General features: G+C 36.6%; 4 protein-coding genes and 1 non-coding gene across 5 annotated transcripts; 1 reads left to right on the forward strand and 4 right to left on the reverse strand.

The window, feature by feature from the left end:
• Window positions 1-2,984: 2,984 nt before the first annotated feature.
• LOC125189958 (peroxidase 7-like) lies at window positions 2,985-4,459 on the reverse strand. Its single transcript, XM_048087171.1, has 2 exons — window positions 4,199-4,459; window positions 2,985-3,972 (listed from the first exon to the last, which is right to left on the reverse strand). Exons 1-2 carry the CDS (start codon window positions 4,457-4,459, stop codon window positions 3,226-3,228), a joined length of 1,008 nt encoding a protein of 335 aa, XP_047943128.1. The 3' UTR covers window positions 2,985-3,225.
• Window positions 4,460-8,435: 3,976 nt separating this feature from the next.
• On the reverse strand, window positions 8,436-8,978 carry LOC125191212 (18.1 kDa class I heat shock protein-like). The gene has a single exon (XM_048088721.1). It carries the CDS (start codon window positions 8,941-8,943, stop codon window positions 8,515-8,517), a length of 429 nt encoding a protein of 142 aa, XP_047944678.1. The 5' UTR covers window positions 8,944-8,978; the 3' UTR covers window positions 8,436-8,514.
• Window positions 8,979-11,522: 2,544 nt separating this feature from the next.
• LOC125190930 (aspartic proteinase NANA, chloroplast-like) lies at window positions 11,523-13,908 on the reverse strand. Its single transcript, XM_048088353.1, has 2 exons — window positions 13,173-13,908; window positions 11,523-12,477 (listed from the first exon to the last, which is right to left on the reverse strand). Exons 1-2 carry the CDS (start codon window positions 13,847-13,849, stop codon window positions 11,658-11,660), a joined length of 1,497 nt encoding a protein of 498 aa, XP_047944310.1. The 5' UTR covers window positions 13,850-13,908; the 3' UTR covers window positions 11,523-11,657.
• A 5,425-nt stretch (window positions 13,909-19,333) lies between these two features.
• On the reverse strand, window positions 19,334-19,407 carry TRNAN-GUU. The gene has a single exon. It is a non-coding gene; the product is annotated as a tRNA-Asn (tRNA).
• A 1,129-nt stretch (window positions 19,408-20,536) lies between these two features.
• Window positions 20,537-21,014, forward strand: LOC125187305. The gene has a single exon (XM_048083869.1). The coding sequence runs from the start codon at window positions 20,600-20,602 to the stop codon at window positions 20,840-20,842; it is 243 nt and encodes an 80-aa protein (XP_047939826.1). The 5' UTR covers window positions 20,537-20,599; the 3' UTR covers window positions 20,843-21,014.
• The last annotated feature ends 4,330 nt before the right edge of the window (window positions 21,015-25,344 follow it).

Genomic DNA, 25,344 nt, shown 5'->3' on the forward strand with positions numbered 1-25,344 from the left:
TTGTATAAGCAAAATTGTTGTTGAATATATGCTGTCATATTTTGGTGTTTTGATTCTTTCTTCTCATTATTCGTTTATGAAAAATGTTTGCGTTGTGCATCGCAAGTGGGTGGATACTAGTAATAATAAAACACAAACTCCAATCCCAATTACTCTTCCTCAACCTTATTTTCCTCCTTAATATCCAAATTAATGATTTATGTATATGCGCGAAAAACAAATGTGACAATTTATGATCTTCGTCTTCTTTACTTCCTTTCGTCATTTCGTTGCTTTAGGTGTTTCCTTTGCATGAAAACTATGGAGTGACAAAGTTTCAAAATATTATAGATAGTTAGAAGCTTATGTGATTTCTATATTTGTAAAAAAAGAACTATTATAGCCTAGACGGAAAAATTAAAACAAAACTAATAAAAATAAAACAAACTAACCCTAAACAAACTAACATTAAGAAAAAACTTAAATATGAACTAACATCGTTGAAACAAATTAATCTCATATAAATGTACTACTATAGGTAAAGAGTAATAACCATACCGAGAAAAAATCTTCTTTTTGCAAAGAATTCGTGATGCAATGGGACAAGACAATGAGGAATGAATTATAAGCTAGCAAATGATACAGATTTATAGACAAAAAGTTGAAAATATTATGTAAATTCCTTGGAACCGTGCCTTGAATCCTTGTTCCATGCATGGAAAAATAAACAATGAATGATTTTACTTTTAGATAAATAACTAAAAATAGTAATAAGCTAAGCATCGGCACACATACCATTCGATCGTGGAACACACATTCCAAAAAGATTACATTGGTTTGTCCATGTTTAATGAACATAAACATACATGCACCACGGTCGAATCACTGACAAAGTGTTGTTAGGTTGTAGATCGTTAAGGAATGTGAATTCCATGATGTGAACAAAATTTTTACTTTTGCCGAAAATTTGTGATGGAGTGAGGGGAGATAATTAAGAAGTGAAATAGAATCTTGCAAATGATACATATTTATAGAAATAAAGTATTGAAAAATTCATTCATGTGGCGGTTATAAAATAATAAGGAACAACTATATTTAGGCCAATCACTAATTTGAATATTGTGAGTCAATAAAGTAACTCCTAAAGTTGAGTGAGACTATTAATTTGTCAAAGTAACTGAAAATGTAATGTAATATACATAAATATAATATCGTGATAACTACTCCCTCCGTCCCACAATAAGAGTCATACTTTGCCATATTGGTCCGTCCCACAATAAGAGTCACACTTCATTTTACCATAAATGGTAAGTAGTCTCACATTCCACTAACTCACTTTACTCAAATTATATTATAAAACCAATATAAAATCCATTAATTTTTTCATTAAAATCCATGCCCACAATATTCCATTAATTTTTTCAACTCACTATTCTTTACACTTCTTAAAATCCATGCCCACAATAAGAGTGACTCCTATTAGAGCATCTCCAATGGCTTTAGGCTAGCCACATGCTAGCCACTCTCTCTCTCTGCCACGTCATCAACACTAAAAATCCACCTGCCACATCATCATTTTAATCAAATAGGCTAGCCTAAGGCTAGCCGCAATAAAAATAATTCAAAAACAACTACATTTACGGAATTAAACACAAAATACGGAATTAAATTTACGACACATATACGGGAAAAATTCGTTAATTTTATTTAAATAAAAAAAGTATGTTAACTAAAAATCAAAAAAATTACATAATAAAAAAAATTCCAGGCTTCCACACACGAGCCACCGCCCCACTCTACTCCTCACTAATTTATTAAAAAAATACATTAAAAAATGCAATAAAAATGCAATAATTTTATATAAATTAAAAAAAGGTCCATCCTAAAAAAATTACATAATTAAAAAAAATTCATAAAAAAAATACATTAAAAATGCAATAAAAAATGCATTAAAAAATACATTAAAAATACAATAAATAAAAAAAATTGCATTAAAAAATACATTAAAAAAAATGCAATCGGCTAGCCGAAATTGAGCCTACAATGGCGGCTAGCGGGATCGGCCAGCGGTCGGCTAGCGCCCGCAAATCGGCTAGAGCTCGCCGATCGGCTAGCCGAAATGCCGCTGGCCGGTTCCAATGGTTCGGCTAGCCGACCGGCTAGCGACGCGAATCGGCTAGCCGATGGGCTAGCCGCTATTGGAGATGCTCTTATGAGACGGAGGGAGTATATGATTCCGCATGTAATGACCATTGGAAGGAATTAGTTATTCCATAAATATTTAAATTGATCCCAACACTTATAAATATTCCAGAATAAGGACAAAACTTATAAATATTTTAAAAGAATGCCAAAACTCGCATTTTATATATGTATAGATTCTCTTTTTTTTTTTCTTTCTTACTTTATTTAATTAACTAAACACTGCTATCTAAATTTATGTGCCAAAATAGAAATGTCTCAATTAGGTAGGGACGGAGGGAGTATTTATTTAGGGTAAATTGAAAAACAAAACCCACAAAATTTGGTGAAGTTCTAGTCGCTGCAACTTTAAAAATAGTCAGTGAATCATATTATAACTTTTACATTTTTCTCAATTGTTCAATTTATATGTATTTTAATGTAATCCTGTATCATGTGGAAGCCGAAATTCATGAATATTTATTTTGAAATTTTGTATATCATTCACAAAAGTTATTAGCTTTTGTACAAAATATAGGTATAACAAGATTAAACTAAAGTATTTTTGCTTACAAATCATCCATAATTACCCTTTCATATATAACGAGACAGTTGAGCAAAATGTCAAATTTATGATATGATATTAGCTACTTTTAAAAGTTGAGGAATTAACCAGAATTTGATCAACATTTTTTTGGAATCCCTATATCATGTCATAACTTGTGTTTTCTTAACCCCATTTTCAAGAACGTTCATAGATCGAAATATAATCTATGTTGCTCGAAGTTTATACAAATGAGTTAAAAAGTGGCCATATTTATATGTACGTATATAAGATTTTCATTCATAATTGCATTTCTCTCCATTCCTCCAATACAGAAAAAAGGAAAGTTTGATTGCAACACTACGATATGGATATTACAAATTATAGAAAACGCTAGTAATTAACAGACACAGCGAAAGAATGAAAAAGAAAAAAAAAAGTTCACCATATATAACTTATAACCAAATTAAAAATAAAAAAAGCAACATTATTTTTGTTGATCGAGGAAGATGAATGAATGGTCAGTAGGAATTGACGGCGGTGCATTTTGTTCTGATCTCACCCTCCTTCCCTATCAGCACATTAGCATTCCCCAACTTCACCATCGACGCCGCGAACTGCGTGTCGAACAGCTGCGGCTGCGACCCCATCAAGCTCGCCACCCCTGAAGTCCTCATGTCCGAGTGCAGCAGCTGGTCCGTCGACAGCAGCCCCATCTTCTTCTCCAGATTCCTGTAGAACGCCGTGTCGAATTTCCGGGGAGTCCAGAAGTCCAGATTGACGTAGCTGGCGTCGGACCTGCACCGCTTCTTCAACAGATTCACGTAGATTGGATTCATGGAGGGGTCGGCCCTGCCGGTGCCGGTGAAGTTGTAGAGGCGCTGCTTGATGGCGTGGCAGCTGCATCTTCCTATGGTGTGGGACCCAGACAGCACCACCATGTCCACGAACGTCAGCCCGAGCTCTTCGAACGTTCTGAGTAGTTGGGTGATGTTCTCGTGGCCTTGTGGGACGGACTCGGCCTCTCTTGCCAGGGAGATGCGTCCGTCTCTCCGCCCGAACGGGACCTCCCAGAAGGGCCCGCCCGCCATGATGGTGGCGTCCCGGGCCGCGGCTGTCAGGATGTCCGCGCACGACACGGTTTTGGGGCACTGCCTCTCCACCTCGGCCTTGATCTGGTCGATGAGGTCGAACCCTCGGAGGGTCTTGCTGGCCTCGGCCGCTCTCTCGCTGCCGGGGTGGTTTAGGAGGACCGATGCGTCACACCCCTGCTTGGACATGAACGTAGAATCGCGTTAAAGGAAAAACACTCTTTAAATGCAAAATGCAAAATAAAAAATTAACCATTACTTATAAAAGAACATTTAATTAGGTTTCCTTTAAAAATCTGAATTTCCTATACTAAAGTATAAAGGGATTAAAAATGATCTTAGATGTTCTCTTGTAATGATCTATTTGTACGTATAAAATAGGAAAGAGGTAAAGTGGGAATACCCTGACGGCGCAGTCGTGGAAGTGGAGGCGGATGATGCTAGCAGCCATGGTGTGATCTGTTTTAAGCCAAGCGCTCATTTTTTGATGTATTATGGATTCGAGATTCGGACATGATTGGTGGTAGAAAGCTGATGACAGATAAGCAGCCCGGGGAAGCGGAACCTGCAGCGGCGGCCTTTTCACGGCCAAGTTCGCCGCTGTAGGAGAGACATGACTGTTGATGCTGAGAAGAATAAGTATAGTTACAAATAGGCACCTCATTATTCTGGAGGAGTGATCAGTTTCTTGATTGGTGTTTTGGTGGATTATTATTTATATATATGAAGTATATGATTGTGAATTGGCAGAGATTTGGATTGCGGAAAACGTGAGCAGCACTAGCTGAGACGCTCCCATGTTCCAAATTTTGTTTAATGATGCGATAAGCCTGTTATAATCAATACTATTAGTATATGAATTGAGTCACGATGACTTAGAATGCCAGCATATTATTGAATTAAATCAGTAAAGCCTCCAAGAACAATAACTAATACTACCTCCCCTCAATAAATTAATCACTACTATTCAACATATCTAAAAAATAAACAAATTACTATACTATATAAATATACTCCATTTCTCAACTGTTTTGGGGCTTAAGGCAAATCATGAAAATAGCCGGTTTAAATTAGTAATGAAAAATCTACAAACTAAACATAAATTTACTCCCAATTCTCCAGAAAAAAAACCACAAAAGAACTTTTCATTGTCAGAAGTTTAATTCGTAATCAAGTTGATTAAAGCGATGATTTATGCTAATTTTGACGTTGACATTGCTGTTTACTTGTAAGGTCGTTTTCCGATTGTGGTTTCGTTGACATATGTGACGCGTGTATGGCTTATGCTATATTCAATTAGCTTATTATCCGGTGTGCTTGTGGAATTAGCGCTAAGTAGATATTAACTGCTTTTGGTAAACGGTTTTTCATACTCTAAAATATAAGGAGACATGCGATGGTTTCTTCAAATTGATAAATAAAAATTCGCTCTACTACACATATTCATCCATAATGTCATAAGGATGATATTTAATGCCCCACAATTGCTATATATTCACTCTATCCCATTAGATTAGAAACATTTACTTTTCGTCACGAGATTTTATGTAGCGTTGTTTTGTGAGTTCACAATAAAGTAAGAGATATGAAAAAATAGTGATGATGTTGTTCCATTTTAGAAAACGTTTCATTTTTAATGGGACAATGCAAAAAGGAAAATGTTTCATTTTTAATGGGACTGACTAAATAATTTATTACATCTCACCTCTAAATTGATCATTTTAATAGTATTTATTAATAAAGATAAATTTTAAATTTGACAATTCTACATTTCCATAAAAATGTCTCATTTTACTATTCTAAAATATCCGCTGTTTAAAATGTCATTTACATTGTTTTTCATTATATGTACATAGACCATACACTAATAAATTACTAGTATTACTTTGATTCCACTAAATCAAAGTAGAACTTTTAACATGTAGAGAGAACGTATAGTATTTTTTAAAAAAATTATTACCTTACTTTTGAAATTCTAATAATAGGTTTTTATTAAATTAAAGTGATAATAAATTAAAATATATAATTATAAATCTTGATTGATAATACAAAATCAACTAAAGAATACAGTCCAAAATAAAACTGAAAAAATATGTGAAAAATTAAAAAGTGAGACCAAAATAAATTTGAAAAGCCAATTTATTAAAAAAAAAAGGTATGTTGCGAGTAGCAAAGTGAGTGCAAATAATCAAATGTTCTCGCAAATAATCATATATTTGCTAGTAGGAATGTCAATCGGGCTAATCTGTTCGGGTTCGGGCCAATCCATTCGGGTTGCCGGGCTATATGGGTGCGGGCTTTTCAAGTTATGAATTTTTCGGGTCATAAATTTTCAACCATAATCCTAAAACATGATTTTCTACGGAGCATAAATAATGATAAAGTAAGATAGGGAATAATGTAGACAAGACTTTTATTTACATTATACTTTATCTTACTTTATCATTTCTCCAATTTAACTATTTATAATCATTTTCACATAACAAGTGCAAAAAAGTGAACGGGACTCTTATTCGTGGACGGAGGGAGAACCTTATTAATTCTCCAAAGAATTGATGATGGCTAGTTACTTCTCCACGTAACGCTTTGAATACTAGACCACAGATCTTCTCTCTGGTTCCCGAACTATACTCCAATATCAGTGTGGGCTGATCTCACCGGAATACTAGGACTTAAATAAAGAAGACAGAAGAAATCCTTTTCCAATTAGAGGAAAATTTCGAACTCCTCTTCCTAGAGGGGGACGAAAATTTTGGCTGTATTAATTATGATTTCTGTCTCCTTTATTCTCCTATTTATATTAAGTTCCTTTTGGGCCCAGACAGACATGGATCTATGGAAGGTTTTGGATATGGGCTCATCCAATTTACTTTTTACTAATTAAATTGAACCTACATTTTAATATAAGCTTTAATTGGAATATTACGAGCATCCACTACAGAAGTAATATTAAACTCTCCCCATCCAAATCCAAAATTATAAGTAATCCGAGTTTCCGTTTTAATTTTCATTTCCCGTGCTTAAGATAAAAATGTCCATTAATTAATTAATGTTTGCTATGGACTTAATTAATTAATTTCTTATTAATTTCAAGAGTGGACTTAGCATGAAACGCTTATTTATTATTCATAGAGTGATCAAACTCCAACTAGCTAGGTTCCGAATAATAAACCTTGTTTCGCGCTCCTCTTGAGGACATTATCAAACGAGACTCACCTCGCGCATGATTCAATATAATAACAATCCTAGCACCGCTAGATATTAATAACCACTACCCAATATATCAGGATTATTGGGTTACGAAAAACCCGCACCATTTGATAAGTCAAAGTAATGCATAATCAATATCGTATGCTCAATGCTAACCTACATTGATTAAGAAACAAATATTTATCAAGACCTCGTCTTTCAGTAGATAGCACAAAGATAAGTCTTGCTGTTAGATCCGTTCAATGCTTTACCACACCAATATCATCTTATTTCAGTAAGGCTTAGAAATATGCGGACTGACATTGCAACCTTTCACGATGGATAGTCTAATTCCATCTAAGTCATGAAATTCTTCTTTTTCTTTGTTTAGGACTGACCGTGTTACATTAAAGTGGACGCCGCCCACAACCGGTCTACTAAAACAAAGACTTAGACTTTGTTAAGTTAACTTATACATTTAAACATGCAATTAACATCCATTAAATGTAAAACATAACAACATTATGACAAAAATAATCTGTTTTATTCCTTGGAAAATAAAATAAGAGTTTTACAGTATTCAATCACTCGAAACGTGATTTCTAGTATACAAACTCTAACAGATGGGACGATGAAATAATGAGTCCGGGTGGAACTTGAAAGTTGATAGTATGAGATCGAGTGAAAAAGCGTAAAATGAAGGTTGAAGAAGTCTAATGATTGTGCCATATGAAAGTAAAAAATACAAAAAATCCCTAAAACCTACTCCCTCCGTCTCGCTTAAGATGACACGTTTTCTTTTTTAGTTTGTCCCAATTAAGATGGCACATTTCCTTTTTTGGTAACTCTCTCTCTCCAATTAATACACTCAACCCTCTTTTCTCACTCCTATTAAAATATACATCTTTTTTTATCTCTCTACTTTAATACTTACACTCACTTTCTCTCTATCCAATTAAACACTTTAACCAATAACTCCTAAAACCCCGTGTCGGCTAAGCAATGTGTCATCTTAGCTGGGACCAGGGGAGTATTATCTTTTAATTAAGTGCCAACCCGTCGGGCCAACCCGCAGTCCGTTCGGGCCAACCCGTTTAACCCACCAATCCATTCGGGCCAACCCGTTTAGCCCGTTTTGTATTAGGGTTACAAAATTACAACCCTAACCCACTAATTTTATTGGACTATTCGGGCCAATCCACGAGTTTTGTGTTTAATTGACATCGCTATTTTGCGAGCGCCGCTTGCTCGCAAAATTAATTTGTTCTCAATAATTCTCGCAAATGAATTTTGACCAACTATTTTACATTTTGCTCGCTATTGTGCTTGCAAATATACGTTTTTTTAGTGCAATTTCAGTGTCACACTAATTCTCAATCACATACAATTGTAGTATAAAACTTCACTCAAAAAAAAAAAGGAAAAAAGAGGCCAAACAATTTTACACCATATTGAAACATAAATCAGTCGATTGATTTACATTAGATACAATGAAATATACATCAGACAATCGATTTTCCAAAAGAGCAATCAAGCTTTGCAGCAGACAAAGCGGGAGAGTCCTTTGGGAGCAACGGAATTCTCTCCAATTTCAACAGCATACTTAGTTGCACGCTTCTTCTTCTTGGTGAGATCTTTAGACACCCTCACCACCAACACACCGTCGCTCATCGAAGCTTTTATCTCATCCACATTAGCATTTTCAGGCATCCTAAATTCCTGGCAAAAGCTCCTGTAGTCGAGACGCTCTCTACAGTGCCATTTACACTGTTTGTCTAGATCATCTCCACCAACAGCAGCTGCAGCGCTGATATGCAGCACTCTGTCGTCGTGAACTTGGAGCTTTACATCCTCCTTGGTGAGGCCGGGAAGATCGAACTTGAAGATGTGAGCTTCAGGGGTCTCCTTCCAGTCCATAGGCGGACCGAGATCATGTGATCGCAGCAGGAACCCGGACATGTTTTTTGTTTTACTTCTAAGCGTATTTTGTTTCTGTTTGTCGCAGGAATTAATTCTGCCACCTGTTTCACTAACACTTTATAGGAGTAGGTCGTTTTGGAAATGGAGCACGTTCTCGAAGGCGCATGATTCTTTTCGAAACACTCAGAATGTTGGAGATGTTTCGGCTCAATACTAGAATATGCTATCCCAGTAGAAAATTCTGATGGGCTAAGCCCGTGCTTCATTTATTTATGTTGGCTCGTAAAAGAATTAATGGAAGCCCAATTAATAAATCGAATTCTAAGCATAATTGTAACTTCAAAAGGTCATATACTCACCAACCTCCAAATAGTGTTGTCAATTTGTCATATTGTGTATGGGCAGTTGGCTTTGAAGTCTATAACTTTGAACAATGGGCATTGAATAAGGATATTAAGAACATTCACTATTCGGATATTGGCTATATGTGAATCACATATATACATAATCAAAACTCCAATTTCCTAGTTGTTCACCTCATTTCCGCTCATTTTTCTATCTTCTCTCGTGATTCTTTTTTCCCTACCCTCTCTTTTTTGTCTATCTTGTTCTTTGTACCTTCATCTTCGTCCTAATGCATCCTTATCGGTATGCTCAAGCCGTCCTCTCCGCAACCTTTCTTCATCGAACAACCTATATATCATTGCCCCACCCCTGCTTCTCTTGCTCGTTTATTTCTTCTATGCTTTGCCCCATCGCCAATGGCGCGCTTTCTCAGTGTGTGTACACATAAAATATGTGTGCGCGTTGTATATAATTACGTGTGTATGCGTACCAATTAATGGGTATTAATTAGGAGTACTAAAAATTTGAAATGCGCTAACCCTAAAAAATCGGTTATTAACGGGTTTATAGGGTATACACGCAGCACCTATGCTTAAAATATCCGACCCCACCCCGTTTCCCACCGTGGTCGGTCAGGTAGTGGGTACTACCAATACGCGATAGGTATCGAGCCGGGATGAGAATTACCTATTACTCGCTATCCGTTTTGCCACCTTTACTTAAGAGATGTTTACTTTCAGGTTGAATTTACTTTATAATTTTAAGATGAATAATTGAAGGATAAGATGATTATAAAAATTTTAATTTAATTAATATTCCACATGTTATGATTTAAAGATTCATTTTATTATTATTGGGTCATCTATGATTTTAAAATTCATTTTTTTTTCCTGTTTTTAGTATGTAGACTCTTTGTTTCGCTAACTTTACCACTCACAACTATTATAAAATGAATACTAAAAATAATATTTATATTCCACTCACTTTTCCATTTATTTTTCTTACAAAGTTAAGTTTTTTCTTAAAATTCATATGAAGTCCAAATGACTCTTTAAATGTGAATGGAGGGAGTACATTATTAGTCATAAATGTAAAATGAACATAAATAGTCGTTGGACTCTCATCAAATAAAAATAATCAAATTCAATCCTTATGCATAAGCTAATTGTTAAAATATTTCCACTCTAAATTACTAGATCAAGAACTGGAGTTATAATACATGAATGTGATTTAAGAATTAAATTAAATAATACTAGTATTATTATTAATTTGAATTCATCGGTGTGGATGCGATCAATAGTCGATGTCTATTATTCCCCACTAAGTTGTATTCTAAGTCCTTCTCTGGCTCTTTCATTAAGTCACATGGAGTATATAATACTCCGTTATTAGTCCATTGTCGATCCGTTTCTAGCATAACCGACATGAAGATTAGAGAGAATGAAATCACAATAAGTGCTTAACAGATATATAAACAATTATTTGCGATGACAAGAAAACAAAGATTTATACCCTTATAAATATAAATATTAACATATTTATTTGATCATTTGGCACAAAGTAAACGTCAAAATTTGCACCGATATTAAAATCGACGTATTAGGTAGCAATCTGGTAGCGCAAAATGTGGCGCAATTTTAGAACACTGGAACTTGATCATTTATCCAATCATCATATCCTAATTGATTAATTCATCACATCATCATTATTAATAACAGTTTGAATTTGAGGCCCATCACTCCATCACCTATTTTTGTAAGAGAGAGATCCATAAATTATTAGTGAAAGGGGAGGAAGCACTATACCCCACTCTTGTACATGCTGAGAATTTTCCAGTTACATTATATGGCACACAACTGATATTTCAAAAGATTTCTTTATGTATATTGTGGCTGAGAAATGAGAATAATAACATGCTCGTGTTATGGCAATGCTTCATAACGACATATCAAACTTTGCTTTGTTTCCAATAATAGATGCAACATTCTTTCTTGTCCTAAATATTACCAATACCCATTTTCTTGTGTCGGCATTAATCTTAATTTCAACTAGTTAGTTAACAAAAATTCAGTGGTCTAGACATATTGTTACGTGTGCGGTGTGTCCAATCAATCACAGGCAGAACAATACTAATCGTGACGGGCGTTAGGACCTAACTCTCGATCCATCATGGCGCCTCTCCTGCAGCTGTGGGACTCTCTTATGAAGAAACCTAATCCTAATTCTGGTCACTTATTTGAGCCAAAAAAAGCTAATAAATAAACATTAGAGGAAGTCCTGAAACAATTATGGTTTCCTTCAATCTATGTATACAAATTTGAATGAGAAAGGGAATGGATTGCGACTTTTACAATGCAGAATGACTGCTTTATCAACACGAACACGAATGAGGCCAAATTAAGTCTCTACTAAACACATGAGGAGGTACCAAAACCCAATCTACTCTTGCCAATATCAAACTCCCAGAAATGATTCTGCTGCAAAATATTCCCAACAACGGAGGCCCCCGGCCACGCCGCGGCCGCAAATCCAAGGCACTTCACCCCGGGAGCAGCATCGATCACGTAGCTCTTCACCGGCGGCTCGAACCTCGCCCCATCCACGAAATGCAGCACCAGCCTTGGCACCATCGCCGCATCAAACCCGGTCGAGTTGAAGCAGTACTCAAGCGGCCCGATATCCAAATCGAGCCGCTTGAAGCCCTGCAGTGACTCCCGCAGAGCAGCCATCACGGGCTGATAAGCCGGCTGCGTCAGCACCGTGAGGCTCGTGCCCGAGTCCACGATCGCCCCACCAACACCGCTCAAGTCCCACACCTCGTCCGGGATATCGAGCATGATATCCCCGACAGAGATGCCTTTCACGTTGACCGCGTAGAACGGATTGATCACGCCCAGCACGAGCTCCGTGTACCGCATTCTCACCACGGAGATGTTCACATCCTTGTGGGACCCGAATATGAGATAGCTCGACACATTCTTGGGGCTCAAGTGATCCACCAGGCAGTACGAGAACTTACCCCCGAATTTCGCCGCGGCCTTCACGGCCAGCGAGTAGTTGCTGTATCCCAATCCCATCACGCCGTCCGCGGCCACAAAGCTCTGGCCGCGGGCGGACTCGCTGCAGCCAACGAGGACGTCGTGCAGCCTGGCCTTCCTCCCGTTGGCCAGGCTGAACGTGACGGTCTCGTTGGCGAATACGCCCAGCGTGGCTGACCCATCCGAGTACCTAATCATGTGAAATAAAAAAAATCAGACTAGTTCAAGTGCAATTAAACAGTAGAGGCATGTGGTAAACCGCCATTATTGCGATGTTGGATTTAGGTAAGAGCTGTAATGACTACACCGGCAAGAATTTGCAGGGTTGCTCACACAAAATTGTACTACTACTAGTCAGCATTTATAGCGATGAATATTTAATTATGAAGGTCCACATTTTTCTGTGCCGCATACCTCTTAATATGGGGAGATTATTCAGCTAGCCACATTTGCTTTGTAATTTAGCGAGCAAGAATAAATGAATGTTCTGATTCCATGTGTGATGAAAAAATAAATCAGTATTTATATTTGGTTAACCACGTGGTGTGGTGGTGTCAGAAAGAGAAGTGACCTAACAAACATTAGATGGATGGACAGACATTGCTGAATCTGAGAGAAAATCTAAGATAGGGTGCTACTTGCTGTCAATTCAATTAAAAAAGAAAAATAAAAGCATCATTATCATAATATCCATGTCACCTAATTAATTAACTCAATCCCAACACTTAATTAGCTAATCATAAGTTAATAATTAATCAGATAGTAAAAACAATGGTCCTTCTACTTTCGCAGTCACATGTGTGCATCCGTGATGAATCAGAGTTTGCACATACATTACTCAGTATGGGAAGAAAATCAAATAAATTAAAAAAAACAAACAACTACCTGTAATCATATGAGCATGGGTCGAGGGGAGAAGGGCAGCGAGAGAGAGAGAAGAGATTGGCAAGATCAGTCTTGCAGATTGTGGAAGAGCAGGGGACGGTCCTGAAGGAGGAGGAGCGATCCGCGCGGAAGACGCGGCGGCGGTGGGTGGGCCCACATGATCTGGCGCCGCGGCACTTGTATCTGCAGCTGCTCCAAGTCAGGTCGCTCCCCGTGTCGGCGATCAGCACCACCTTCTGCGCCGGCGATCCCACTCTCATCTTCACCAGGTACTGCCCCGCGCCGTAGTCGGCGCCGGAATTAATCGGAAGCTCGCCGGAAGAATGCTCCGCTCGGCTCCCATTGTTGCAAGCCGGCTCGTACCGATTCTCCCGGGCCTGCCGCCTCCCCGCGCCCTGTTTTAGCCTCACCTTCCTCGATATCGCGCGCACGCGAATCGCGTCGCTGTGCGCTATCTCCCGCAGGCGCTCCAGGGGGCCGGGATGCAGATCGTGGCGGTGAATGAGCTCGTATTTCACCCCTTGGTGGGCATTGAGAGAATCAGCAATGAGGAAGAAGAAGATGAAAAGCAGAGAGTGTAGGATAGACATGACTATATTAAGTGTGCAAGTAGAAAATGTGATGATATTTGTTTGGGGGGCGGGGAGGGTATCGAAACGACAGAGATATATACGCATAGAAATGAAGCGAGGTGGGGGCGAGCAATCATAGCGCTCTTAGAGATGGGTGTCACTCCAATTTACGCTGCTATTTTATTTTAATATTCTTAACTGGATTTATATTTGATGGTGTTTTTTCTATCGCTCTGGCATACATGCATATTTATCACTTTTATTTAAGGCCATTATTTATTGTGGGCTGTCTTCGAGCATGGTTGATTTTATCACACACTGCGTCCTTGTCCTTGTCTTGGCTCTGCCTATCTGCCTATCATGTAAATTAGGCCAAATGGTTTTTTAAAAATTTGTGATATTTATGCGATTTTTCGCAAAACTTATGAACTTTGACTATCGACCCTATTTCCGCGATTTAAATTTCTGATGAAAATGATCCAACATGCTAGTCCGTATAGGAGATGTCAAAAATAAAGTTGAATTGATAAGTCAATTTATCAAAACAGCATCTTGGATTTATCCCAAATCGAAACTAGCGTAACAAGTTGAATTATGAGATCACAATTAAGAAATCTAGCGTGACAAAATTAAAATGAAGTACGTCATTTTAAATATTAAAACTAAAGAAATTATTTACTTTCTCATCGCTTCTACTATTTCATCGAAGCAATTGCATGCTTCAGTTTCACTATAAGCATTTTAGAGTTATCAACTCAATTTCGATTGCATATATTCAAATATTCCTAAATCATGAGAAATTTACTACATGATCAAAGCTCGTAATTCTTGCAATGAAGTTTTAAATTCATGAAAAATATTTAATTTTGTCCAAAGCTCGTGATCAAGAGATCATTTGCCATCTAAAATATTATCTCCCTTCATATTTTCGTAAAACCTCATCTAACAATAGAATAATTATCGCGTTTCTCTTAAATGTATTTCTGAGCTCATATACTACACACGTGTGTTGATCTAACACAAATGGCGTTCTATAATATAGTTGATTGATGTTGAAATAATAAATTAGTAGTAGTACTGTATGTTACATTCAATATCATTTAATCTAGTATCTGTATATAATGATGATAGAGATATTTAAGGTGTTAATTTTTGTAGTATAATAAAATATGCCCGCAAAAAAGTACTTCATGCAGGACAATATCATGTACTAGTACTACTTTAAAGTAGGATATATAAATCTTGATTATTTATTTAAATATAAAATAATCAAGAACTTTTATCACTCGCTTTATATATAAGGGGAAAACGACGTTCAACAGTATTGGACGATCTCTATAAGTTATAACAATCAACTTTTATCGCTTCAAAAAAAAAAAAAAAAAACAATCTTTAAAGCAGTGGCCTTTTATGCAGCAAGGTATAAAGCATAATTAGTATATCATCATCTCGTAATTAATTCAGTTTCCTTAAATGCTAAACTATATCCTAAACAGTGACTCATCATTAAATGCAGCAATATAGTTTTAATTCTATAACTGTAGGCTACTTGATTTTGAGTCTTTTGACTAAGTAAAAAAAACAAACAATCATGGTAGAATTAACCGTGTTTAATAACAGTGCAAACGGTTGAAAACTTGTGGGAAACTGAATTAGATACTTTTAATTAACATGGACTTACCAGCTGGCCGACTGATTTAGCTAAAATATAATCAGCTTCCTTCACAGCTCAACACGAAATCTATAATTTATACTCTTAATCGAATAAATTATGAAATTTATGTCCCATTCTCAATTAATTAAACTCTAAGAAGCTCCAAAGAATAGCGAATAAGCTAATAAAAATATTGAAAATTACTACGCGTGGCGGTCGGTGGAAGTTGAATTTATTGGTTTTTAGTTGATATTAGGATTTTTATTTCTTACAATGACCTAATATCACACGTAATGAAATAGATCTTATTCGATAATAAGATAATGAAATGGTGATTTAGTGATGAATGATACAAGTGGGATTATATTAATAAGGAGAATATATATGGTATATATAAAGTAATTAAAAGGTCAAAGACATTTGGTTAAAAATGAAGCTGGCAAGGTGCAGAGGTCGGATATAACATGTGCAAATCTCACTCATCGCCTAGCTGTCTTTTGTATTTCACATTTTTCACCTAATTAATTACATGTATTTATTGACCAAACCAACCAATATTCCATTTACTCATATTTCCCCGTTAGATATGCGGATTAGGTGTGTACATACTCGTTAAATTGAACGTGTGATTTTTGTAAATACTAAAACTCGATTTTCTTATGTCTCACTTTATATACACCATAAATTCGAATTATATTCCACCGTAATAAAGCACAATCAAACGTGGCAATTCATCATTTATCAAATAGTAATAAACAGCAGTATTAGTTCCGCTCTTTTAAGTAATGTGCTTTTGGCTTCTACTTGTTTTATTATGGGTTGTTCAGGGATGATATTCATAAAAATGTACTTACTACGTATATAGTTTGTCCGCGATTATGATTCTTGATTGAGTTTTGCATGGATTTTAAGAAAAATATAAATGAAAATGGGTGAAAAAAGATACCGAGTCTCATTATGTATTAATTTTGTAATAAAAATGTGACTAAAATAAATTAGTATAATGTGGATCATAATTACTCCCTTCGTCCCACTCAAGATGGCCGCATTTTTGAGTGGCACGAAATTTTAAGAAGTGTTGTTTGGTGGAATAAAGTAGAGAGAAAAAAATTAGTTGAATATTTTAATGAGGAGAGAGGAGAAAGGATGTTATTTTTAAAATTGGAAAATGACCATTTTCATTTGGGACGAACAAAAAAGGAAAGATAGTCATCTTGGATGAAACATAGGGAGTACTATTTATGGTCAAAATAAACTATAACTTTTAATTAAGGACTAACCAAGATAGTAAACTGGAATCCTAATCATGTATGGAGGAAGTATTACAAGATTACGATCATGTGCTTTTATATGTCCTAAATAATGTTCCTTTTTTTCAATTAAGCTCTACTTTCGTATTGGACTTTTGCAAGTGATTGCATCAAAATCAGGTCCATGCATTTGTTTAAACATATTCATATCTATGCCGATGGAAATATCGATTTTAGTTCCCAAATTTATATACTTGCGTCCATCCATCCATGTGTAAGTTTTCATATTTTTTGCAGTGTGTGTCTTTGATAAACATAGATACTGTAGGGTCCTCTTATTTTGTTTAATATAATTGATAATTTACAATAGATTATATATAGTACTAGTACAAGTTAGTATCATGTGATTGTCCCTTGAACAATGGGACTCTTTTTTATTTCCACCATCACTTTCTCTTAACTAAAAAAAAGAAGATTATATTGAACTCGAGTTTTTTACTGCAATACTTATAATATCCTTTATAATGACATTATAACAGAGAAAAGTGATAATGGAAATCAAATGTATGTGGATGCGGTGGTGAAGTAGGTGGTGAGTAATTGTTGGGGCTGAGCAGTTTGACCCCTTATTCTGCGCCATGTTACAACTGAGATTCCTCCATTTCAAGAATGCCATAATTTTGGCTTTTCTATAACTTTGGTTTGCACTGCCTCATTGCACAAGCTAACTCTTCATGCATTCATCATCTCCTCTACATATAGGTCCAAATAATTTTAAGGACATTGATAGTACAACTACTATATTCAATTATGCTATGCATATACTATATCTTAATTATCATTTCCAATTCTACTTTTGCCATTGCTGTCTTACTCTATTTTGGCTTTGTTTTTTTTCACCCTTTCTGGTTTTAGACGAATGGACTTTTACTACATATACCAACACCTAACTATACTAGCTGTGTCACAATACTTGTAGGCTGTAGCACTCTCACAATTACCTATTCTAAGTATATCAGTATATCACCAATGTCTCTTAAGCCTAAGTCTTTCACATCTTGTTTTTCAAATGTGATTTATTATTACACATCAAGTATTTACCGCTTTATAGTATTGCATTGTTCAATCAATATAGACATATACTCCCTCCGTCCCAGATAATTCGGGACACTTTGACCCGGCACGGGTTTTAAGAAATCTAATGGAAAGTGAGTTGAAAAAGTAGGTGGGATGTGGGTCCTACTTTTAAAGTATTAGTTTTATAATAAAGGGGTATTGGCTTGTAATATCACGAAACTTTCAAAAAGTTGGGCTTTTCCCACGAACTTTAAAATTGGCAAATAATATCACGAACTTTACCTCTGGTTTGTTTTTTCCCACCAATGAAAAAATTCCCACAAATAATATTATGATATGAATTTGTTTTCGTAATTTCTCGACAACAATTTTGAGAGCTTCAAGTTTTTCAATCTTTGAAAATAGTTTTTCTTGAAGCACACCCTACAAAATTGTTCTTCAATCTATTAAAATAACATGAATTTTTTCATTCGTGGGAAAAAACAAACCTGGGGTAAAGTTCGTGATATTATTTGCTAAATTTAAAGTTCGTGGGAAAAACCCAATTTTTTGAAAGTTTCGTGATATTACATGCCAATATCCCTATAATAAAATGTCAGTAGGAATGAGTTAGTGGAATATGAGGTTCACTGCCAAGAATGGTAAAAATGAAATGAGACAAATTATGTGGGATGGTCTGAAATGAAATACTGAGTCAAATTATCTGGAACGGAGAGAGCAGTATTTATTAATCGAATATGTTCTCTCTATCTAAAAGAAATAAATACTTATTTTAATACAGTTCTTGCCATAAATAGTGAAACTAACCCAGATCAGAATTGACGCAGGCCCAATTTTAATTAGACTAATGGATGCTTATAAAATCTAAAAAGATAAAGCAATCTTGTGTTTAGCCCAATTGTTGTAGCCCAATTATATGGATCAATTATCAATACACATATTTCACGAACGAATACACTGTAATGACTCTAGACATCTGAAACTTATCATATGGATGCAAAATATTTAAAACATTTATCAAATTCCAATATTACATACTCCGTATTATTTTTAAATTTATATATAAATTACTAAATTATTGATTTATAGTAGTAATTAATTATTCTGATTTTACAATCTATTAAGAATCTAACACTGACATAGCTTATAGGAGTAGATTAACTTAATTATATTGTACTCTTGAATGTCAACCAAAATGAGGTCACGTTATTGACACTAAAATGACATCATATAGGACTAACAAATATTACAAGTGGTTGATTCAATCACGAAGGCAAAAATAAAGAGATTGCAGATTTAAACAATTCATAACCAAATATTAAAAATAAATAATTACCAGCAATTGAATTAAATTTGCAGAATTTTTAAAAAAATCCATCAACTAAAAATTGAAAAATAAAATCAATAAACAAAAACTTAATTAAAATAGCAACCTAAGAACTAAAATATGAATAAAATTTCAAACTGAAAAATAATCCATCAACCAAATGTCGGACAATAAATTCGATCAACAAGCTGGATGAATTGAAAATTGCAAATTTAAAATAATCTCATAACCAGAAATCGGAAAAACAGAACAAGGATTAAAATCGAAAATAATAAAAGAATCGCTAGAAGGAGGGGTTGAACCTCCGACCTTGTGGTTAACAGCCACACGCTCTAACCAACTGAGCTATTCCAGCTTATGCTTAATTTCGTAATACTCAATAATTTATTAGAAATTAGTATAGCCTTTGTTCCGGTTCCGAATAATATTGATTAATTATTTGTCCGTGGCTAAAGGTATCTATTGCAAAATATTTCCTCCAATTTGTCCCATAATTCAAGTGGCCAAGACGAAATACCATTATGTTTATATCAGTTTCAATTTTGATTTAGGGTGTCTCCTACGGCGCCCTTTCCGTTCGTCTGTCGGGGATGGGTGACCCGACGGGCGCCATAGTGGGCGGGAAGGGCGCCCACGCCCGTCCCGAGTGCCCCTGCGATGGCCTCGCCCCTCCCGTCGACGGGCGAGTGGGACGGACGCTACTGTGGCGAAGGTCGCCCGTCCCACTCGGACGTCCGACATTTTAATTTTTTTTTATTTTATTTTTTTTAAAAAAAAACTCTATAAATAGGGCTCCTCCAATGTCATTTCATTCACACCACTTGTGTTGACAAGTTTCTCTCTCTAACCTCTTTTTTCAATTATCTATAATGGCGAGTAGTCGTGCGGGTGGTAGTGGCGGAGGCGCTAGTGATAGTGATGGCTTTAGCGATGATGAATTGGATCTCGCTGTGCAAGCGGCGATTGACCGACGGATCCGGCAGAGGCAGCGAGAGGCGGCGGCCGTGCCTCGGCCGATCCATTGCCGACGGCATGTACCCCGGGACCACATTGCTGCACATCAGCGGTTGTATGAGGACTACTTTGCTCCAAAGCCGCGTTTTGGGGATGCCTTATCTACTATGTAATTTTTTTTTCCGAATGATGTATGTTTTTTTTTTTATTGAAATATTCGTATTTTCCGTTCGTATTTGTGTTGAATTTTAATTCCGTGAATTTTAATTTAATTGTGCGAAGGGCTAGTGGGAGGGGCGAGTGGGAAGGGCTAGTGCAGTGGGAAGGGCTAGTGATGTGGCAGTGGAATGGGAGGGGCTAGTGCTGACGTGGCATGGGAAGGGCGAGTGGGAGGGGCCGCCGGAGACACCCTAGTGTGTGGATATAGACAAACATCTAGCAGCCACGTGTAGATAGATCAGACGACACGTGCAGGAGATTTGAGTGTTGGGAGCAGATAAATATCCGCCGATGGATTGAAATGAGGAAATATATATGTGTACATAGTGTAAATTAATAAGGGCATGCAAGCGTAGAAACAGAAAGAAAAGACGATGTCGGGAGCACAAGGAGCACAGCCGCCGGAATCATTCACGGCGACGACGTACGAGTCGGTGGAAGGTGGTCAGAACAAGACTCGGTTTGATCCGCGGTCCAAGGAGGACGCCGGTGGGATTCAAATCGAGAAAATTCAGGATAAAGTGGAGGACGCGGCCGGCTTGGGCGGACCTGTGTTTGGAGCTGGCAAGGACGACGACGACAATAAGGATGATTTGGGCGTTACCGGCACCGCCTAGCTCTATCCCATCTACTACTAGTATCTTGCCTCTATGTTTTGTTTTCTTTTATGATAATAGCATAGCATATAAGCATAGTATTCTAGTATATTTTGGAATTAATGAGCTGCTACCTCTGTATGTAATCTTTATCTAGATCGCACTTAATAATAATTTACACATCTACTATATATACAGATATGTGTCTGCAACTCTGATACACTCATACAGTACCTAAAAACAATCATGATATATCTCACTCGATACATCCTCCTTTTAAAATTAGCTACTTCTTCTACTCAATGTTTTTGTCTGGCAACCTATTTAGTTCTTTTCGTTTGCGGCGTACTCTCTATTCATTAAAAAAGAAAACTTTCTTTGAAAGTTGTCGTATTAAAAATGAAAATAATATTATTTTTATTTTTTGCTCTTTTATTTTTTTCATAATAATGAAATCATTTTTCGTTTTAGTAAAAGAAAATATATTTTATTTTATTTAATTTTATTTTTCTCTTAATTTATTCTTTCTATTTTTCTCTCTTCTATTTATTATTATTTTTTAATATTATATATATATATATTTTAATTTTCATGATGTTTTTACTGTTACTCCTTCTCTCCCATTTTAGGAGTCCTGTTTACCATTTTTGGATGTTTCATTTTAAAAATTTTGATTAAAATATTTTATAAATGATGATTAGTTTCACGTTCTACTAACCTTTTTTTACTTATATTTTATTATAAAAATAATATATATAAATAGGACTCACATTTCATCATCTTTTTTCACCGATTTTCCTTTATATTTTTTAAAATTCGTGTCAAACTCAAATAGAACTCCTAAAATGAGAGGGGATATAAACAAAAAAAATATTATATAAAATTACTTTACTTTATATTTTTTAAAATTCACGTCGAACTTAAATAAGACTCCTAAAGTAGGGGGTATAAAACAGAAAAAGTACTATATAAAATTATGCTTTCATTTATATTTCTTAGAACTCGTGTTGAATTCAAATGAGACTCCTAAAATAAGAGGGGTATAAAACAGAAAAGTACTATATACAATTATGTGCCAACAAATAAATGTTTCATTTCTAATGAAATGAAGTTGAAGAGCCTGAAAGGAAATGTGTTCTCGTGTGTTTGTAAATAATATAGTCAGACTTCTCAGATCCAGAGAATCCGCCAGATCATGGGGTCTAGGAACTCAGAGAATCCTCGAAACCTTCGGTCTGACCCTTCTTGGTTCTTCCCTGACAGTTAGAATTATGCTGCAGCCCTTCTTGAGTCCGGTTAGGCCAAGTCTGCTGGTTTCGGTTGGACCTGGGTACTGCAGTTGAAGCTATTGGTTCCCATCAGCCCATCTGAAACAGGGGTTGTCACTCCATGGGGCCTTTTTAATCTTTCACTGGTTCCAGTGTTGTATTCTGATTATTCTGATTCCAATTCCCCACCGCGTTCGCCTGGGCTTGGAATTCTCCATCGGGTGGTGGACCCTAATAGAGTTGGAGTTGATTGTCCTCCTGACCTAGCGATTTCTCCTTCTCCTGCGAGGTAGGGGAATTCTTCTTTTCAATTGCGCTTAGAAGCGCCTTCTCCAATCAATCTATCCTGTCCCCAACCCCTTCTCCTTCTTGCTCCTTCACTGCATTAGCTGAACTTCTCCTCATGATGGCACGTGGATTGTCGTATGCCTTCTTTACATCGATCAACCTTCCCAGAATCTTCTGTGCTCCACTCGCCTTGTTCTTAGTGAAATTCCCCCGCTCGAGGAATTCATCAAATCCTTGGACTCAGGATTAGCTCTCTCATAAAATAGGTAAAACGTCTCACTTCCATCATTCTATGATTAGGACAAGCATCGAGTAATCCCTTAAACCGAGACCAATATTGGCTCAGGGACTTATCGTAGTCCTGCTTACATTCCTGAATCTCCTTTTTGAGGGCATTGGTTTTGTTTGACGGGAAGAAGTAGTCCAGAAATTCCAACTTAAAATCCTTTCAGGTGTGAATTGAGTCCGATGGCGGCCTCAACAACCATGTGTTGGCCTCTCCTTTCAAAGCAAACGGGACTGCGCGCAGGCGATAATCCTCCTCCGTAGCATCATTCGGCCTCTTCTGGATACTGCACAACTTGCTGAACTCATTTAGGAACTCATATGGACACTCATTCCTCCGTCCTGAAAAAGTAGGTAGAACGCCTAGCACGTTCGTCTTGATGTCGATGGACTTTTGACGCTGATTCGAGACAATAGCATGGGCTGGTTCGCCATCTAGATGTGCGGCGAAAGAACCAATCTCAGGATCAGCGTCCACTGGGTTTTCCATATCAACGACTGCTTCCTCCTCTGTTTCTGAGTATTCTGTTTCTGATGATGACTTCGGGTCCTCTCTGCCTGACGAATTCCACTGTTCGTCACTTTCTGAGCCAAACGGAAATGGATCTCTGGTTGTTAACCCTGATCTGGTGATGACTGTGGATGTTGACTCCTTGACCTGCCACCTGAATTGAGCGTTCCTTGACCCAGACGAGTTACTCCAGTTTCTAAATCGTGAGCCTCTGCTCATAAACTGAAAAGAAAAACAAATAAAAGGAAATTAAAACTATATACGCCAAATCTCTAAACATGCAAACAAACTACGCCATCCATCCCCGGCAACGGCGCCATTTGAAGAGCCTGAAGGGAAATGTGTTCTCGTGTGTTTGTAAATAATATAGTCAGACTTCTCAGATTCAGAAAATCCGCTAGATCACGGGGTCTTGGAACTCAGAGAATCCTCAAAACCTTCGGTCGTTGGGTACACAATCCTTCCCTGCTTTTCAAAACCCTCAACCCACTGTACTAAAAAGAACTAGTATAAGGAAGTAGGGATCGAATCCCACAGAGATGGAGGCATAAGTAAACATGCAAGAGAATTGGACACTTGTTTTGGCTGCTGCCACGCATTTTGTGGGGTTGAGACTTAACTACTAGACTGAGGAATGTAAATATTTTATTCTAACAGCTAGACTTAGGCAAATATAACGGAGATATGCATGACGAAAAACAAGATGTAAACGAGACAACACTCCAGCGATAACATATTACTAGACCTAATGAACAACTTTTCCTAAAAATGCCTAGACAGAGGAAAGACAGATCGTGGGGACCATTTCCCGAATTAGCAAAGTACGGATGAAAAGCTGCAAAATAACTAACTAAAGGCTCGACTAACTACTAGCTTCATCTTCTCTAACGATCCTTGATCCCAAAATGCAGAGAAAACAGAGTAAACTTATAACACAAAGCAGAGCAAGCTGAATTAAACCATTAAACTACGATCAACTACTGAAATTACGCAGATCTACTATTGCTAGACGAGGTAAATGAGAAAAACAGAAACTAAACATCAAAACCATGCAGAAATGAACAGATCCAAACACTGGACGCTTCATCCTCTCCGGATCCAAGCCATCCCCAACATACCACAGCAATTCCCATCTCCGATCACACAAATTCAACCAGATTCAAACGATCAACTACTATCTCCACACAATTCAACTATAAAACTCAGATCAATTGCTAAAAGCATCCAAAGTAAACAGAAAAACAGTAATAACATGAAACGAAACCATAGCAACAACTTCCATAGCTAAACAAGTGCAGATTCAACAGAAATTTAACAAAATAGGACCGAGCTTCGAACAGCGAAGTGTCGGGAAATTCAGATCGGAAACTTAAAACAGAAACTAGATTGTATCTTCGACTCGCGTGGAGACGGTGTTACACAAGCTGATTCTCAAACCTTGAACCGTAAAAACCCCCAAACCAATCCCCCAAGTGTGTGTGTAGAGTGTGAGAAAACTGAGCTAAGAGCTAAAAGGATGATGATGATTTCTTGATGTGTGCCGCGTACTCTTATTTATAAGGGGTGGAGCTTCTAGATTCTTCCTTGTATTGCTCATTCTGCCCCTTTTTTCTAGGATGCTCCTTCGTCTGGTAAATTTCCTTCTTTTTGCTCACTTCCTCTGCCAGACTCCTCTCTTCCTGAATTTGGCATTTTTTCTACACACTTGGCTTACAAAACCTTATTAAACCTAGGAAATTACAGAATTTATCCCCATAACCAATACATGAAATTAGCCTTATCAGAAGTATAAAATAACTTCATTTGGAGACAGTGGTACAAACATTTTCAAATAGTTATCTATGATGGTATTTCAAACATAAACTTTTACTAACAAAATAGTTTTAGATCTTGTTTACACAGGATATTATTTTTTTAAAATTATGAACTTTAGCCAGATTTTAGTATTTTTAGTAAATTTTAAATATGGTTTAATATATTATTAATTTTATACTCTCTTTGATACTCCTTTCATCCCATAAAAATACGGAAGAATAATTTGGTAAAAAAATTAAGACAAAATTGGTAAATAAAAAGAGAGAGGAGGAGAATGATGGTTAAAGTAGTGTTAGTAGTGGATAGTGGGACTCACACTATCATTAGTGTTTTGATGGTGATATAAGTTGTAAATA

This window comes from Salvia hispanica, chromosome 5 (genome assembly GCF_023119035.1).
Source record: "Salvia hispanica cultivar TCC Black 2014 chromosome 5, UniMelb_Shisp_WGS_1.0, whole genome shotgun sequence".
In the NCBI taxonomy this organism is placed as follows: domain Eukaryota; kingdom Viridiplantae; phylum Streptophyta; class Magnoliopsida; order Lamiales; family Lamiaceae; genus Salvia; species Salvia hispanica.